Here is a 19736-nt window from a genome sequence, read left to right on the forward strand (position 1 = left end):
TCGAAATTATTTTTTTTAGAATTAGTTTGTCTCGTGTGGGCGGCCGCGTGGGTCGTTATACAAAAATTAACGCATCCTAGAATTTTGTATTGATTATCTCCTTAAGTTAGCGGCTGTTGCATTCAAAAGAAAAATTTATAAATATGAAGCAAATGAAGAATTAACATTGAAGAGTTTTTATCAAAGATAACACAAGGCAACAAAATTCACATTCTTCCGAGGCGCAGACTTTAAGAGCTCATTTTAAATAAGTTGGGAATTTATTTGAAACAAGCTCTTAATTCTTTTCGCTTTGAAAGCATGTGAATTTTGCGCTGATTCAAAATATACAGTGAGTGAAATAAAAATAGCACCACCATGTTTTTTGCTTGTTAAAATATGAATGATTGAAAATTTCGAAAATTTTCTTCCACCTTTTGTTCTGAATTGCTTAACGGATAAATCAAGCATAAGTTTAGTTTTTTTGGAGGTAGCAATTGGCGTTGAGGACCAAAAATGTGAAAAAAGGGTGCGAAATAAGAATAGCACCACTTGAGTTTTTCAACAAAAACAAGATTATTTTGAAAAATTTACTGTCTAAAAGTGAATAATAATGCTTCTATGAATTATTTGAGTAGGTAATTGCATTTTAAGGAGTTTTCCAGAATTCCAAAGGTTTTCAAAGGTTTTAAGAGGGGTTTTTTAAAAGATGCTCCTCTAGAGTCAAGGAAATTGATATTTGGGCTATAAAACTTTATCAAACTGCTTGATTTCTTCATTAACATTCATAAGTATGATGCAAAATGATGGAACATAGATTTGAGGCTGAGTTTGAATCCAAAAAGCAGGTTGAAATTCAAAAGTACTTTTGTTTTTTAATAGTCAAACACTATTTCATCATTATCGATCATCAGAATAAAGTTATACTTTGCGATGGAGCTTGATGGACCAGGCGGCTAGCAGTTTTATTGGTATGATTTGTAATTGAATCGGAAGTTGAGATGAGCAGGAATTTTAGCGGTTGTACATTTTTGTGCTGGTGATTTTTTTGCAAATCCGGAAAAGCTTTCTGCAGCGTGAACTTCCGCAAAACTGTGATGGGAAAATACCTAAAAATGATGAATATGGGCCTGAATAAACCTGGAAAATCAATATTGAGACTAAATTTGGTTTTAACTGCAAGATAGTGCTGCCATCTACGACTTGAAACTGGAAAAAGTGTGGTTTACTGAACAAAAACAATGTTTATGATCTCCAACCTATTTTTTTCTGATTCAATATTAATTCCGAAGGTTTGTTTCATCATTTCACGTCATTTAAATGAAGAAAGTAAGTAGTTCGGTAAAGAATTACAGCTCAAATATCAAATTCCTTAACGCTAGGGGAGCATCTCTTAAAACCCCCTTTTAAAACCTTTGGAATTCTGGAAAACTCCTTAAAGTGCAGTTTTCTATTCAAATAATTCGTAGAAGCATTATTATTCACTTTTAGACAGTAAATTTTTCAAAATAATCTTGCTTTTGTTGAAAAACTCAAGTGGTGCTATTCTTATTTCGCACCCTTTTTTCACATTTTTGGTCCTCAAAAAGCCAATTGCTACGTCCAAAAAACTAAACTTATGCTTGATTTATCCGTTAAGCAATTCAGAACAAACTGTGGAAGAAAATTTTCGTAATTTTCAATCATTCATATTTTTACAAGCAAAAAACATAGTGGTGCTATTTTTATTTCGCTCACTGTATATGCGAATAGTTCTTAACACATTGCGGTCCAAATACGAGATATCTCGTTTTTTTTCGCTTGCGCGAGAGGTGTGCACTTGGAAGCATAACCCAAATGTAATAAATTTCATATCGAAACTAGGAATTCTACAAAATTAAACACCATCACACTTTAGATAACTCGAAGTTACAAAATTCAACGGTTTCTAAAAATATACAATGCCGAATTTCAGGATCACGATCAGATCGGTTCAAGGGAAGGGTCGCTCAATGAGCCTGAAGTTTGTATAAGATTTTGGGACATTTTGTTCGGGAGGAACATGAAAATCTAGTTTTTCATGTATAGCTTTGGTCCCCTTCTGCCGATAGAATAGAAAATGATAGATCATTTCTTAGACCTAATCAATAAATTAATGCCAATTGTAGTCAGTCAGTAAATCAATGTTTAAAAATTGTGAAACAAAAACTTCAAGATAAGCAATAACTTTCCCAGATAAACATTTTGTATTGTCATATAAAAAGGCTTGTAATCTTTTGAAGCATTTTTCCTTTCATGTTGCTGTTTTTATATAATGGTTTATATGTATTACTTTATACTTGATAAAAAAAAACAAGGCTCCAATGAACATAAGCTTGTTATTTTTAAAATATTTTTTTTTCTTAAAACTAATTAATGGGATCAAGATCTCTACAATCATTTAACAGTCAGTTTTTAAATTTTACCAGGAAACGTAGGAAATTTATTATAGAAAACTTAAATCGTTACACTAGTCAAAAGTGTCTCCTGATCATATTCTTTCACCCAACGCTCCAACCCAATTTTTTTTTTGCTAGGATGCAGAGGTGACCTCGGTCCTAAAGCGCAACATTGTTCTTTCATCCTCCCAAGTAACACATAAAATTCAGATTGGTTTTATAATTTTTGAACGTTAGTTTATAAAGGTCGTATAATATCTATTATTGGTTTAAAAATCATTTAATAATAACCTTTTTACAACTAGTCTCTAGGACATCTACACGCCCATTATATATCCAACTTATATAACAACATTAAACTTTTGAGATTTGATTTTTATTAGGCGCTTTGAGAGTCCTATAAAACATTTTTATATTTGAAAAGATAAAGGATTTGAAAATGTTTAATTATACCTTGCTATGAACCTGTTCAGATTTATAAAAACTCTTTCAAACCAATTCCTAGTATTCGTGTTCTTATACGGTCATTACAAGTGGCTTAGGTTTTAAACATGCAAATAAATAACTTTTTGTGGCGTCTATAAACCGTTTATAAGAAACTAAAACTTCTATACGCTGTAAAAGTTTTATAAAAGTTATTCGGTCGAATAATTGGCTTACAACAGTCAGTCGTCTCTCAATCGACCATAATATCAACAATGGAAGGTGAATTTATTAATGACATCTTTCTATTTTAGAGATTAACCCTTATCCCCTAACCCACGCATTATAAATTTGGATATCCTTATTGCTGAGATAATGTTTTAAAATTTATTTACAAACCAAAAGATGATTCAATAGTTGAAAGCAATATTTATTCGATCTATTTAATCGGTTTTTACTGTTTAAAAGAACGATTTACAGCAGGCCCACAATTTTTCCCAAATTTTCTCATGCCTATATGCGGTAAATTTGAAAGCGCAAGTAAATAAATAACAGGTATTGAGCATTCCGGCTTAGAAAATAGCATTGAATTACCTAAAGAATTAAGATATCCTTTGTGCTTTGTTTTTTTTTTTCATTTTTTATTTGAATAAGATTCAATTGTTTTGTAAATTATTATTGAAAACCCAATTCCGGAGCAGAATTATTTGTAGATGAAAATAATATAATAAATAGGTTTTATAAGCGAAATTATTATTATTATTATTATTTATTACAAATCAACGGAACACATATTGGTCCAAATGATGACTTAAAATTAATATAAAAAGAGTACTAAGTCTAATTACAGGGTTCTCAATACACTTAAAACTTTAGTACGGAAAACATCTCTCGAAACGTCGAAATCGAAGTGCTCAGAAAAACGGTTGAATGTTTTCATTACACCGATGATAGCGCTATTAGCTCCATAATTGTTCGAACGAATGGGAACATACAATCGAAGATCTTGATTTCTAAGCCCACGGGGTCGCACACTTAGAGGAATGGCTTCTAGGAGCGTGGGGCAGTCAATTCGCGATGTCAAGAGATCGGCGACGAAGGAAGCTCGTGTTGCGTTTCTGCGGGCTTGAAGAGTGTCAATGTCTATGAGACGGCATCGATGTTCATAGCTTGGCAAGTGAAACGGGTCTTGCCAAGGCAGGTGTCTAAGGACGAATCGCAGGAAGCGCCGCTGTATAGCCTCGATCCGTTCGGCCCCATTCTGGTAGTAGGGACACCAAACAGCAGATGCATACTCAAGGATAGAGCGAACAATACTGCAATACAAACTTTTCAGGCAATACACATCCTTGAAGTCCTTGGACACTCGAAATAAGAATCCGAGACTTCTCGAGGCTTTGTCGACAACGTAGTTTGTGTGTGTCCTGAATTCCAGCTTCCGGTCTAGAATTACACCCAGATCATTGATGTGTTCTACGCGTGCGATTGGCTCATCTCCGAGGAAGTACTCAGCGGAAAAAGGCTGCCGCTTTCTTGAAAAGCTGATGACTGCACATTTACTGCGATTCAAAGGCAGGCAGTTTATATCACACCAGTGTGCGAAGAGGTTAAATTGATTTTGTAGGAAATCAATATCGTTCTGGCCGTTGATGTTGTAAAATAGCTTTAGGTCATCAGCATAGCATAGCTTTGGACCGTCGAGGAGTGAGAGCGCATCGTTGAAGTAGATTAAGAAGATAATCGGCCCTAAATGGCTTCCCTGAGGCACACCAGAAGAAGCAGAGAATTGTCTGGAGAAAGAGTCCTCCGTGCGAACTGTTAATTTACGTCCTGATAGGTAGCTCCGGAACCAGTCAAGAAGAGTTCCACAGAAACCCAGGCGTTCGAGCTTTCCAATGGCAATATCGTGGTTGACTTTGTCGAATGCCGCAGACAAATCGGTGTAAATAGCATCGGTTTGAGACTTCGCAGCAAAACTTTCATGCACGTAAGAAGTAAACGTCAGAAGGTTAGTTGTCGTGGAGCGCTTGGGAAAGAATCCGTGTTGATCGTCGGAAAAAATATTCTTACAGGACAAGAAAATCGGATCCAAGACCACCAATTCGAATAGCTTGGCTACTGCGCATAATGCCGAGATTCCCCGGTAGTTGTTGACATCTCTCCTGTTACCTTTTTTATACACCGGAAACATGTAAGCCTCCTTCCATAGTGAGGGGAAGACGGCTCTGTCAAGCGAAGCTTGGAAAATAAGCCTAAAAGGAGTCAGCAAAACAGGCATAAAACGTTTGATAAAAGTAGCAGGTATTCCGTCCGGACCCGTAGAGAAAAAATTTTTGAGCTTAGCTGCTGCTTTTGAGATGACTGCATCCTCAACCACAATGTTGTTTATAGAGAAGCCCAGTGGCGCAATATTCCTGACTGCACTATCCAGATGTTCAGGGGATGTCGATGCTGTATTATAGATAGACGAGAATTTATCGGCAAAGAGATCACAGATTCCACGATCAGAGTTCGCCGTATTGTCATCCAGAAACATTTGGTTTGGCAGACCAGGTTCGTTCCGTTGACTTTTAACATGTTTCCAGAACGATTTAGGTCTGGACTTGAGATCACGCTGAACTCGAGCTAGATAGTTTTGGTGACAACGTTTGCTGACTTTTTTGTAAACACAATTTAGTCTACGATAAATGTCCTTAGTATAGGAGGATCTCGATTTGTTAAAATTTCTAAGGGCACATCTCTTTGCCGTCTTTAGTCGTCGTAGTTCAGTCGTGAACCAAGGAGTCCGTATATCCTTTTCAGTAGTATGTTTTGGCACGTGACGATCGATAACGTAACTCAAGATATGCGAGAAGGTTTCGGCCGCAGCGTTGGGATTAAATAAGTCGAGCTCAGATTCCCAATCGATGGAAACCAGGGTACGAGAAATCTCGTCAAAGTCGGCGTTCTTGAAGTCAAGATAGAAGGGTGCTAATTTTGCGACAGGAGCAAGTCTAGTGACATCGAACGAAACCAATAAAGCAGGATGATGGTGTACCGATTTAACGTACGGAGCGGGAGCCGAAACAACGGACGGTACACGAGTCCCATCGCTGGCAAAGCAGAGATCCAACATACGACCGTTTTCGTTTGTCACGCTGTTAATCTGCCGCAAAGTCGCTGTACTCAAGGAGTCTAGTATGACGTTCGATAGGGTTGAAAAAGTTGAGTGTACTGGATCCGGATAGAGAAAGTTACTATTGTTGGAGCACCACTTCAAACCGGGCAAATTGAAGTCACCAATCACTAGAATGTCATCTTCAGGTGCACAGAGAGAGCTAACTTTAGATAAGTAGCGCGAAAAAGACTCAGCTAGGGCAAATTCACACAGAACTCTGAAAGTTGATTTGGATTGGCAAGGTTTTATTATTTGCTCTGCAGAACCAACTGCAGAAGGGCCTTTTTGTGCTACTAAGCGTTGTATTGCAGTTTTATAGATCCTTACATAACCGGACGAGGTTTTATAGCTTTAATTTATAGTTGGTATGGAGTCCCTTATAAAACCTAAATTGTTACTTGGGCTTTTCTCTCTTTTCCAATCTATCTATTGACTATAAGGACGTGGCCGGCGCCTTTATTGATGCTTAAAGAGAGAGCATCAGTTTTGGGCATTGTGAATGTGCTGTCAGTCCCAGAACCTTTCATTTGACCTTTGAACAAAATTGGTGGTCTCGGTCAATCACGGAGTAGCAACCATTGGCGATGTGGAATTCATTCTACTGAGCCACGCCTGCGATCATAGGATTCGAAATGCCTTTGATTCAATATCATTATTAAACCAATAAAGAGTTAAAAAGCCTAAGTTCATTTTTAATATATTACAAGGAAATTATAATAAAGCATTTCGGGTTCAATGTTTAAAGATGGATGTGAGTAGTCAATCAAGCTAAGCTAAGCTGATAACTTTGGTCCCCTTCTGCCGATTTCTTTTAAAAACGGTTTTTCTTAAAGCCTTAAAGCATGAGACCTTACACTAGGCCTAGGATCAATTTAAGCCTGCAGCGCATAACATTTCACAAGCTTGAAATTTATCATACAAATTTAGGGCAATCTAATGCAAAGTTAACCTCGGTCCTAAAGCACGAATTCATATCTTTCATCCCTTTCTCATTTTTCTACCTATCTATTGACTACTAGGCGTAGCCGGCGCCGTTATTGATATTCGAAGAGAGAGCATCAGTTTTGTACAATTAGAAAGTGCTGCTTATCCCAAGCGCTTTTCTTTTGACCTCTGTGAAAAATTGGTGGCTTCGACCAATCACGGAGTAGCAACCATTGCACAGTAGTCCAATAATGAAATTTAGCGGGAAACAATTATTAGCGTCTTCTCCTTAAGTTTGATACATGCTTCCGAAAATCAATCATTTTCACTGAGCCATGCTTGACTACATTCAGAGCCTAAAAATAAAAGCAGTCAAATTTTCCTTCTTCAACCAAATCATACAAACAATCATGCATGACAACGACGCTTCTGTATTTGAATGAGGTAAAAAAGGACGCAGACTATCAGCAACGAACGTCTCGATGCTGATTTCCTTCCCCTAACGACTTTCAACCTTTAGGATCTTAACTGATATGTATCAGTTCTGAGCGATCTATGTAGGCTATCAGATGATTTTTGCCTAGAAGGACAAAATCATGACTAGGTAACCGCAATGAACTGTCCAGCATGTGCTACAGCTTTTTTGAACATGTGGTCCTGGTATTTATTCAGATTTTTCCTTTTGAAACATTACCGTCAACTGGGGCAACATGCAACAATTTTCAACTTCAATGGCTTCTAAAAAACTTATGTTCACAGTTAATCGTATCCTTTATGCATCAAAAGTTTTAAGGATGCTGGAGCATCAAATTGGCGTAGTTAAAAAAATTATTTATTTCCTCAAATATTTTTAATTTTCTAAAAACATGCGATTTTCACACTCCTTAGAAAATGAGGTAACTTGCAACAAACTTTGTTTTTAATGAAAAATCTTATGAACGCGTACGAAAATTCATAGTTTTTAATATATTTGCGATGCCTTAAAGACCATTACGCATGACAACACCAATTGCAGTTGTTTTTGGGTCTGTAAAAACAAATTTTCACATTTTGTCTGAAAATAAGGATGCTGCATACATTTAGGGGTTAAATAATACTACGAAAATTTCTACAAGTTGAAATCATAAAAATAAATGTTTGGATGAATGAAATTTAAATGTTTACAAACGCGTGATGCAAAACATTCATATTCCAGCACATGGAAACGAGATATACAAGGTATTTCTTTGATTTGCATTTTGTTGCATTTAACCCCAGACACCTAACTGAATTTTAAAAATATTCATTTAAAAAAATTGGGTGATTGTTCGAAAAATATTTTTTCACCAACAATGTTGGTATAACATGAGGAAACCTGTAAAAAGTTTGTAGGTAATTTTATCAAGCCGATCCGTCATACTGGGTAAAGTTTTTTTCGGCATCTAAAAATGTTAAAATTTGTACATTTATTGCTCGATTTTTCAAATTTTACATAAAAATAAAAAACTCAAGACAACTAGCTTAAGATGCGAGAAATTATGTCATCATCGTTTTGTTATCATTAAAAGATAACTTTATTACAAAACATTAAATTAAAAATTGATTCAATGTAGTGTTATATAAATGTTGCATCGAACCCCGCTGTTGCATGATGCCCCGTTTGACGGTATTGATCGTCTATCAATAACGAGCATTATCAACAATGATGCGAGGATAGACGTTCGGGAATGATTGAGGGAGCGACGTCCAAAATGTATCACCAAGTATGTCGATCACCGTCGATTAGCCACGTGACGAATAGCAACGGTAGCCTCCGGTGGGGCATGGTATATCTTCTTGTATCAAGTAAGTGTTGATTTTCGACATATATTCAATGGGTACTTTTACCACGTGCGTATCACAGCACTCGGAGGTAGCATCATTCTAGCTAGAAACCATTCCTGATTGCTTTTCTTGAGCGATTTTCCGACCACTGGTTTGATGCATTTGATGTCTTAGACCAATGTTCCGAAAATCAATCATTTTCCATCAGCCATGCTTTACTGCATTCAGAGCCGAAGCAGTCAATTTTTTCTCTTCAACCAAATCATATAAACAATCATGCATGACAACGATGCTGCTGTATTTCATACATTCCCGCAAAACATGATGTGGTAAAGAAAGACGCAGCCTATCAGCAACGAACGTCTCGATGGTGATGGTGATTGCCTTCCTTGATGGTTTTCAACCTTCTAGGATCACAACTGATATGTATCAGATCTGAGAGATGTGTAAAGGTTACAGTATGATTTTAGTTTTTCGCTTTGCGTAGAAGAACATAATCATTACTAAGTAACCGCAATGAACTGTCCAGTATGTGCTACGGCTTTTTTCAACATGTAGTCCTGGCATTTCTTCAGATTTTCCTTCTGAGACATTCATGATCGTCTATCATTATCAACAATGATTGAAGTACAGACGTTAGTGAATGATTGTGAAAGCGACGTTCAAAATGTATCATCAAGTATGTCGATCACCGTTGATTTGCCACGTGACGAATAGCAACGGTAGCCCCCGATGGAGCATGGTATATTTTTATGTATCTAGTTAGTGTTGATGTTCGACAAACATTCAACGGATCCCTTTACCACGTGCGTATCACAGCACTCGGAGGTAAAAGTATTCTAGCTTGAAACGAATCATGATTGCTTTTCTTGAGCGATTTTCCAAACATTGTCTTAGACAAACTTTTACACCAACTAAAGGCGGTCATTTTGATTGGAAAATTTTTAGGGTGGTTCAAAAGGTTTCTGAGAGCTGAAAATTATTTCCTAACTGTGATAAGATAGAGGCCTACATTATTCTACAATATTGTAGAACATAATAATTCATCAAACTCTGTTGAAGACACCATACATCTATCTTTTAAACTGAAAGTTTTGTGACAATTTGTTTTCTTGGTATCTTTTCATGGTGATATTTTAACAAAGTTATTTATTCAGCAACATTTTAGATAATTATAATGCGCATCTTTTGTAGAAAACGGATTACTAAAATTTGTTTTGGTTTTGAAGTTATGAGGCAATATATGTTGAAAAATGATTATTTTAGAACTTCAGCAAATTTCAAAAGGAGCAAGTCGAAAATTTTAGCGTTGTTTGCATTTGGAAGCTCATGTTACAATCTTCACAATATCAAAAAACTGGAGATATGTTTTTTGATTAATGCGTTTAATCGTTGTATGAATTATGCTAAAAATCGTCAAAATCTCTATTCAAAAAGGGAGAATTCGTACATTTGTTTTTAAAGAAGTCTGAAACTACTGAACCGATTGATGTGAAATTCGGCATGGAGTAGTTTTTTGGGTAAAGAATGATATCTGTTAAGTTCTTAGTCCGTCGCACTCAAGGTAGGGAGGGCTCCCATACAAAATGATCGTAAAATACGATAAAAATCGGTAAAAATCAATCTACTGACAAGTGAATCTCATCAAATGTTGGGAAAATGCTTACATTTATATGTTCAGACAGTTTTTAGTACACAAAGGCCTCTCCTGCCAAAGAAAAGGGGGGCACCCATCCGATATGAAGAAAACACGAAAAAACCTTATCAGGAAACACTTGGGGTTATTTTTATTGAATAATTTATCAATTTAAACAAGAAACTTGTTTTGTGAAGGTCCTCCCCATTTTACAAATTGGGAGGGACCATTTTATGTTATAAATAATCGAATATTGTTTGTTTTTTATTCGATTCAAATCACTCTGTTTGTTTCTTGATAAGGATTGTTGTCTCCTGTTTTTTTATACTAGATGGGAACTCTTCTTTTCTTCAACGGATGTGGCTTCTGTGTACTAAAAACAATCTGAACATGTAAATGTAAGCATTTTCACAACATTTGATTAGATTCACTTGTCAGTAGATTGAATTTAACCGCTTTTTATCGTATTCTACGAATATTTTGTATGGGTGACTTCCCTCCCTTGATTGCGACAAAATCTAATTTTAATTTTCATGTAGGTTTAATAGTTTGCCAATTATCAAAGATAAATTTAACTCAAAGAATTCCGAATTCTGCAAGAATTTAAAATGTTTGCGTTTTAGAGTCGGAGAAAATTTTAATTTTTCATAGAACTTTAAGAAATATTTGAAAATTTATAGTGTAATTTTCTGGCTAGCGTTTATGAATTCTTAATAAAGATCTGCAAAAAAAAAATAATTATTTAATTTTAACATAAATAAATGAAATGTATACATTTCACTGTGAAATTTTTATATTCAAAAATTAAAATTACGTTTTGCTAGAATTTAAGTAAAACTCAAAGGTAATACATACAGTTTGGAAAACTTAAACACAAGTTATGCGGTTAAATTGAACAGAGTTTATGAAACATTAAAAAAAATAATCAAAATTGAAGATAACTTGTTGGGAATACTGCATGCACATTTTAGACGTAAGTTGAAATTAATGTGAATACTTAAATTTAGGACAGCAGAAGAACTGATAAAAAACGGTTTTTCTTTACGGCTTGAATAGTCTTTCGGGTATTCATTTGTTCATCGTGTGCAGATTCAAGCGATGCTGTTACTAGCGCCCATGTACCGCAGGACTACAAACTGTTGTGAGGGAACTACAATTAACCACTTCATCCGCTTACACTCCTCGACTGATTCAAGCTAACAAATATCCCTTGTTATATATTTTACGCATTCATTTCTATTCCTTATTTAAACAGATATTTTCTATCTTTTACTATTTCAGATTTTTCACCGATGCCAGGACCGAGCCCGTTTCAGTTTCATTTGTGCTGAGAAGACCGTCTTCAGCCAAATGTATCAAACCTGCGTGCACGAAGGCCAGCTAGGATACCCTTGCGAAGATTCGGCCATGTTCTTCGACTCAGACGACGACGACGCCGCCGCAGCAACGGATGCCAAACCGATGTCAATCGACAAAAACGTCGACAACGCCATTGACGAAGGCAATGAAACGGAAGACATGCCGCAACAAATGGTTCCAGCAGCGATGATGCCAGCCCAGGATCTGATGCCACCGATGGAAGATGGTAATGCATTGGAGGACGAAAAGGTTGTTGGCATGGTGATGATGCCAGTTAGTGACGATTACATGCACCGATTTGACCATGAGCAGCTTAGTGCCGACTTGTTCGACCCCGTTGAGGAAGATGATAAAACAGAAAACACCGCTCAGGAGGTTGTTGATGAACAATACGGTGACGATACGCATGTGAACTCAGCTCTGCAAGATGATAGTACTCAAGAAGTGGAGGTCAATGATGTTAGTAACGAGTTGGAAACAGCACCAGAAGCCAACGAATTAGAACAAATCGCAACAGAAGCTGAACAAGTCAATATGGAAGCCGAACAAAGCGAAACGAATGTTCAATCGGAGCTTAAGAACGATGTGCAGATCGTGGAAGAACAAGAACCGATAGTCAAGGCACAGGAAAATGAGCAGAGTCATATCGAGGAGCACACAAATGTTGAAATCAGCAGTGACGATCATAACCCAGAACTGAATCAAATTGATAGTGACCATGTAGAAGAACAAATTACAGAATCATCGATTCAAGATGAAGTTATCACAAAGAATGAGCAGCCTTCGACAGACTCTGAATCCTCGAATGCAGAATCCTTACAAGCGTTAAAGGAAGAAAACGATGAAGAACAAAATCAACTAGACTTTAACCCAAGTGCTCCATTGGCGGACGAATCAAACTCGACTAGTCTTGCCCAACCAATCGACGAAGCCGAATCTGTACATTACCCAGACTGGCCAGAATTTATCGTTTCGACTGTGGCAAATCTTAGGAAAGACAGTCAACCATCGTCTATAGAACCAGTGGCCGTAGTGGTTCCACAGAGACGGAGGAAAACTTTCCTCTTCAAAGCCGATGCCAATTCGGCACGGAAACAGCGAAACCGGACCTAGCTGAACCTAATTCCTGTGGAATAGCATATTCTAATACCTCTTCATCATCTTCACCTGCCCCCTTTCATCCCCCAGAAGTTTGAAACGTTGACGTTCTTTAGATTAAGATATTTAAAATAATTTATTTTCAAAAACAAATGATTTTCAAAAGATGAAAAAAACATGTGAAACTTAAAAGAATCTATACAATTTACAAAGAATTTTATTATATTTGTAAATGATGACTTTCCCATATGTCATTTTCATGCGGAAAACTCTGTCTCTAAACACTTTACGAAATTTATGTTTACCTGAATGATATTTAAATGAACAATACATGACAATAATAGCATCTTTAAATATAAAAGTGCGGTTTACAAGAAATTCATGAAAAGCTGTCGCCATCAATCGCTGCAAGCTGTTGAGGTCATTATTCATCCCAAAAGGTGGTCGATGAAATTAGGTTTCTTGAAAAAAAAAGTTTAAGATTGAATGGTCTACAAAATTAAAGGGTTTTACGAAGCATGCGGTGGCTCAAACAGACTTTATTCGATTTCTCGAAAAAGACCTCACAAGATAAGTCTCATTTTGTTTTAAATTTGAAGTCTGAACATGAATTTTTCTGCTATATTTGAAAACTGTTGGGTAATTGAGGGTAAAACAGCCATTGCTACACTTTTCTATGGGTGCTATGGCTTAAACAGCCGTCATTCGATTCCTCGAAAAAAATCACACTCATTTGTTCATGTGCGAATAATTTTTTTTTTTCAGAATTGATTGAAAACTAATGGGAAATTGAGGGTAAAACAGCCATAACATAACTTACGATGCGGGCGGTGGCTGAAAAAGCCTTCGTTTAATTTCTCGAAAAAAAAAACCACACAAGATACCCAGGCAACCAAAAGTCGCGAGATGGAACTCCGAAGTTCACATTTGGCTGAAAAAATGCATTACGGGAGCTTCAGGACTCTTGTCACGTAAAAGTTACTCAAGAACTTCCATCGCCCTTTGAAAGGTTAAATTATCGATAATGGAACTTCTAAGCGCTTTTTAAAGCAACTTCTTTCAAGAAGATCGATAACGTTCGCTTTACACTTTCTAACGCACCGTTAAGATACTTCTAGGTTTTTTAAAGAACCTTTATGAGAATGCTAAGCGACATGTCAAAAATATCTGTCAATTTCTTGTCATGGTATTTGTTTTGTTTATATCAGCACTGATTTTTACCAACGGAATTCAAGAATTTTTCGAATTTTTCTTATCAATGTTAAGATATTTGAATAAATTTTTGATGATGAGATTTTTTTTATTTATTAGATGTACTGAAAGTCATTTAAGCGAAATGAGGTACAAAATATTGACCACCCCATTCAATCGTCTCAAATGACATTGAGTTTAAATATTAATTATTACAGTTGCCATGAACTATTGCAGGACTGGTTGAGAGGCTGGTGATTTTCATTGCAACCTAGAGAGCAGGGGTTCCATTTTCTAGGCGTAAGTAGCTTTTGTAATCAAAACAATATAATTAAAATCAATGAGGTGGACCATGATAGACCGGCAACCTAACAATCTGTCATCTGGCTGTCAGAGAAATCTGTCAACCGGATTTTTTTTCAGCGCGTAGAATTTTTTTGACATTTCTTAGAAGCTGAATAGCATTCTCCAGAGCCACCTAAACGAACGCTTTAAGAACTAAAATTTTGGGCTGACTAGCATTCTCTTCAGACAAAAACGAGACCTGAATAAGCTTCTATGAAAACTTTTAAAGGAATTTTGATTGCTTGGGTGGGTCTCATTTGGTTCGAAAATTTCAGTTCAGAACTTTTTTTTTCTAAAATAATAGAAAATAGGGGAATTGAGGGTAAAAATCAGCTAAAGCTCCCCAAGCAACCAGAATTCTCTTACAACGTGCCCATAGAAGCTTAATCAGAATTCTATACAGATCAAAATTTAAGTTCTTAAAGCTACTTTAAAGTTAGTTTAAGTGGCTGTGGAGAATACTTTTCAGCCTCTAAGGGAATGTCAAAAAACTTCTACACGCCGAAAAAAAATCCTGTTGATAGATTGCTCAGACAACCAGGTGCAGGTTGCTAGATTGCCGGTCTATCACGGTCCATCTCAATGATTTTAGTGTTATGTTTTGATTTCCAAAGCTACTTACGCTTTGAGGATTGACCCGCTGCTCTCTAGGTCGCAATGCAACTCACCATCCTCTCGACCATTCCAATAATAGTTGATTGCCACTGTCATAATAAGCATTTATATTAAATTTCATTTGCAAATTCGTATGAGCACGATGGAATGAATTGGTACATTTCGTTTTCCGAGGACTTTCAGTACACTTGGGCAATAAACAGTTACAACATTTGGCATCGACAAAGTTCATTTGAATAAATCTCTTTGAACATTGTTTTTTACACCAAAGACTTACTCAATATAACTTGCCGGCAGTAAGCGATGATATTCTCCTCAATCACAGCAGGGGATGATGAAAAGGATCTGAAAATAAAAAAACTACGATGGAAATTTGGGGAATTCTTGTTCATATTTATTTTAACTTTCGGAAGATTCCTTTGCAAATATTAGAACTGAAAAAATAAACAAATAAACTGATATGAACAAAACACATACCATCATGATATAAAATTGACAGATATATTTGACATGTCGCTTAGAATTCCCAAATAGGTTCTTCAAAACACCAATAAGTATCTTAAAGGTTCGTAAATGTGCTTAGCGAACGCAACCGACCTTCTTAAAAGAAGTTCCAATAAAAGCGCTTAGAAGTTCCTTTATCGATATTTTCACCTTTCAAAAGGCGATAGAAGTTCCTGATACACTTAAACGTGACATAAGTCACCTGAAGCTTCCGTAAAACATTTTTTCAGCCAAATGTGAACTACAGAGTTCCATCTTTAATTAAGAACGCGACTTTTGGTTGCTTGGGTCTATATTCCAAAGCGTGCGGTGGCTCAAATAGCCTTAATTCGATTGCTCAGAAAAAATACATAACAAAAGTCACATTTGGTTTAAAATGAACAAGTCCGAACATCCTTTTCTGCTATATTTAAAAAAATTTGGGGTAAAAGTGCAACCTTAGTGCTATCCTATTTAAAAAAAATTGCAGTTGTTTTTTCAAAAAACTAATAACAGCATTTAATTTCTTATTCTTTTATCTCTGTTCTAAAAAAGTACGAAGATAATCAATCGACGCATTTAACAAAAAAATCACACAAGATAGGTCTATTTTTGATCAAAGTTTTTTTGTCCAAATTAGCGTTTTTCTGAATTTTCACAAAATATAGGGGAATTAGGGATAAGAAAGACACTGCTTCTCCGTTCGTAAGCTTGTACGGTGTCTGAAACTATGTCCTATCGATTTTCCAGACAATTTTACTAGAGAAAAGTATATTTTCATAGATTTGGTAGGTAGGTTGGTTCATGTAGGAGGGAAGATATTGAATTTCTTCACGTTTTATACACTGTTTTCCCCATTTTGCATTGGGTTGCTATAAATTTGAGACTGAAACTTTTTGTTTCCGTTTAACATAGTTTGATGTTCAATTTATTTATTTTTTGGGATTTTAAACCAATTGGTTTATTCATCCCCAAGTTGTCCAATTTGTTTGAAAGCACTCACTGTCATACTTGATAGGATGTGAACGTGACTTAATATTTAGTGCGTTTCACGTGACTTCTGGAAGTCTCTTCGGGATGAATAAGCCATTGTTGCTTAAAATCCCTTGAGAAAAAAATAATCTGTAAGTCTCACTCTAAAAAAGGAGGGAATTATAGTCAATCAAAGCATATCTGAAAGGGATTTCGGCACAATCAAGCAGCAACACATGTGTTTAAAAGTAGGTATCAAATTTTCAGACATAAGTGCATTTACATTCGTGTCACACGTACAAGAAGGGAAGTTTTCACTGTTTCATCTCTCTAAAATACATCTTTATGGAAAAAATATACTTAAATAACTCTTTGTTTTACTCGTCGCTAGTGATCTTCATCATCAACAGTCACGACGATAGAGGTTAAAACTGTTTTGGTATGGATTCACACATTTGTTTAATTTGTGTTTTTTTTGTTGATTATTATTTATTTAGTTATTTGGAATATTGGACTCGACGTCGAGTCACTGTTTGGACCTTAGATGCATATTTGTTGCCGAACATCTAAGAAAGACTTTTGTCACTAGAAAAGGCATCTTACTGAACGGTTTTCTTTGTTTATCGTAATAAAAAAGACTAGGCACAGCACTGTTACAACTCTGTCTCGAACACTCTCGCATTTCCGCTGTCATTTGAAACATTACTTATGGTAATGTATTTGAAATCATCACGCTTCCGTTTCCTGTTCGGTGATGTCCTGTTGCATTTCTTCCGGCGTTCGGAGATCGATGGCGAACTTTTTGCGCAAAGGTTTACCATTGGAATCGCCCGGGTTCTGTTCCTCCGCTTCTTTTACCCGCTTGGAGTAATCCTGGAAGGAGGCGGCCAGCGCGAACGTTAACTTTCGGGCCATTGCTCTAAAATTGTTGAAAAAAAATCATTAAATTATTTGGCTCTGACAAGAAAAAAGTCACTTGAAACTAACCGACTATCACAGACGAAGGCGTGCACCTCGAAGGGATTTTCGTCCTTCAGGTTGTAGTTCTCCTTGACCACAATCATGGCAAACACTCGGGTATAGACCAGATCCTGGACCCCATAGGAAATGGTATCGATGGTGAAGTTCGTCACCATGCTGTGCTTTGAGGTGGCCGTTTCCATCCGGACTCCGTCGAGCGAAACCGTCAGGTTACAGAACGGCAGGATCTTGTTCGGTGGCAGGCTTTTGGCGGCACTGACCTGCAAAAGTGTTGAGAAAAAATAAACATCTATCAGTAATTCAGCATGCAATAAGTCTTTTTTTTTCAATCAAAATATTACAACTTAAATCTTTCAACGTTTCACTTTCAAAAACAATAAAAATTATTGGATAATCAGAACCAAAAAATGAAAACCTCCAGAACTGCAGTCAGCAAACCTTAATCTCGCAATTTTTTTTCTTATAATGGATCACTTCAAACACCTCCTGCGTAGTTTTCCGCTAGAGAGATACAAATCTTTATTTCGTATTTATTCAAAACCTTTTTATTTTTATCAGATAGTGGTACTGATTCGAAATCAGGTTAGGGCGACATGAAATCATTTATGTTTTAAATAAATTCAACTGTAAATTGTATACTAGTATAACGATAAAATGACTGGACTCTCTTTGTCGTCTCAGCGGCTTCCGGTTTTCGATTTCCTCCCGATCCAGACTTCCTGGCTGTCGGCAAACGTTCCCCAAACACTTTAATTACATTTGTAACGGTTGATTTGGCAACTTTTAGCGATTTTGCCAGCTTTGCGTGCGAGTAGCTCGAACTTTCGCGATGCACGAGCAAAATTTTGATACGCTGCTCTTGTTCCTCACTCAGCCGAAATAAAAACGTTAAATTCACCTAGATTTTCACGTAGGCGCTCTCTACGTGAATTTTTGCTCGACTTACGTGAATCACTTAGAAGCTAATACAAATTCACTTGATCCGTACGTGAAATTCATATGGCTGATCGCTGTCAAAATGAAAACACATTCGATTTACGTGAAAATCGAGTGATCCGCCAAGTACAAAGGGATTTGGTTCATTCTATGTGACGTTCACGTAGCTCTGGACAACTTATTCACATAAAATCTATGTGACAGAATACACTACCAAGATGGCGCGGATCCAACAGTTGGTGCTATCAGAAAGACAAATTCTAGGTGATGGAGAAGCTGATTTTTCGTAAGTAGCTGAAATTAAGTTGTGTATTCGTTATTTATATTTTTTGTTATTTTTCAGAATTCGGAATTGGGGCAGCTAAGACGACCAGGCAATTATTATGGAGGCAATCCAAATGCGGTCTTCGATGTTAGGTATGTGAAGAAAAAAGTGTACAAAGTTTCAATTAAAATAAAAAGTGCATCATGTATTAGAAAAATTAAATGTCCTGCAAAATCAACACATTTTTTATTTATAAGATCCGAAAAAACCAACTACGTTTATATTTCAATCAAATCTACGTGAATCGCATGTAGCAGAACGCATCCCTTTTCACATTCGACCTACGTTATTTTCACATACAACTCATATGAAAATTACGTGAATTCTGCTTGCTGCGCCAGCTCCGTTTGCTACCTGAAATTCACGTAGGTTTCACGTTATTTTTATGGTGGCAAAAATCCATGTACATTTTCACGTAGCGTTCATGTGAAGAATTTTTTCGGTGCTTGGACGGCATTTTGACAACTGAAGAGTGAATTCCAAAATCAAAATAGGAGCAACATTCTACACACACACACCTTCAAAATAAGGGGTGTTCAGGTTTTCTAAATGCAAAATTGAAAGAAATACGTCAAGTTGATATTGACCAAATTTTGACCGTATCACCCTTTAACATTTCCATTCATCAACTATTGGATGAAAAAAAACCTTTGAATTACTTCAATGGAACGCAAAAGATTATTTTTAGTAATGTAAAAAACTTCTGAGATGTTCAAACTGCCATTCAGCTATATTTAAATTACGCTAGATTAATCTATTCAAATGATCTTTTTTTTTTGAACAAGTTTCCAATTTTACCTTTACCTTCGTAGCAATCAATGATAATGATTTTCAGTTTAGCTATTTTTATCTTATGTTTATCAATCAATTTCGTATTTTTCTCGATCAATTTCATAATTTAATAACATCGACGGTTTTTAGATCGTATAGAAAAAGCATTCCAAATTTCCCGATCTTATACGGGCGTGCCCAAATATTCAAGGAGAATATCGAGGCGAGTCCGTACTAGCCCGGATTTTAATAAAACTGTCCGTTTTTTGTGCGTTTTTCCGTCCGTTTTTTTTCACATAATTTGCTGAATTTACCAAAAAA

The 19736-nt window shown here is 36.2% G+C and overlaps 2 protein-coding genes across 2 annotated transcripts in view; one reads left to right on the plus strand and one right to left on the minus strand.

The window, feature by feature from the left end:
* The window catches only part of LOC129755383 (extracellular matrix-binding protein ebh-like), a 36047-nt gene extending 23142 nt beyond the window's left edge, over window positions 1-12905 (plus strand). Inside the window, exon 3 of the mRNA XM_055751833.1 lies at window positions 11621-12905. Within this exon, the coding sequence (XP_055607808.1) occupies window positions 11621-12811 (1191 nt within the window). The 3' untranslated portion in view covers window positions 12812-12905. The remainder of the gene's footprint in view (window positions 1-11620) is intronic.
* Window positions 12906-16643: 3738 nt separating this feature from the next.
* Window positions 16644-19736, minus strand: part of LOC129754498 (uncharacterized) — a 59424-nt gene continuing 56331 nt past the window's right edge. The window contains exons 4-5 of the mRNA XM_055750610.1: window positions 17390-17643; window positions 16644-17321 (exon numbers count right to left, since the gene is read on the minus strand). Coding sequence (XP_055606585.1) covers window positions 17132-17321; window positions 17390-17643 — 444 coding nt within the window. The 3' untranslated portion in view covers window positions 16644-17131. The remainder of the gene's footprint in view (window positions 17322-17389; window positions 17644-19736) is intronic.

Source organism: Uranotaenia lowii, chromosome 3 (genome assembly GCF_029784155.1).
Source record: "Uranotaenia lowii strain MFRU-FL chromosome 3, ASM2978415v1, whole genome shotgun sequence".
Taxonomy (NCBI): domain Eukaryota; kingdom Metazoa; phylum Arthropoda; class Insecta; order Diptera; family Culicidae; genus Uranotaenia; species Uranotaenia lowii.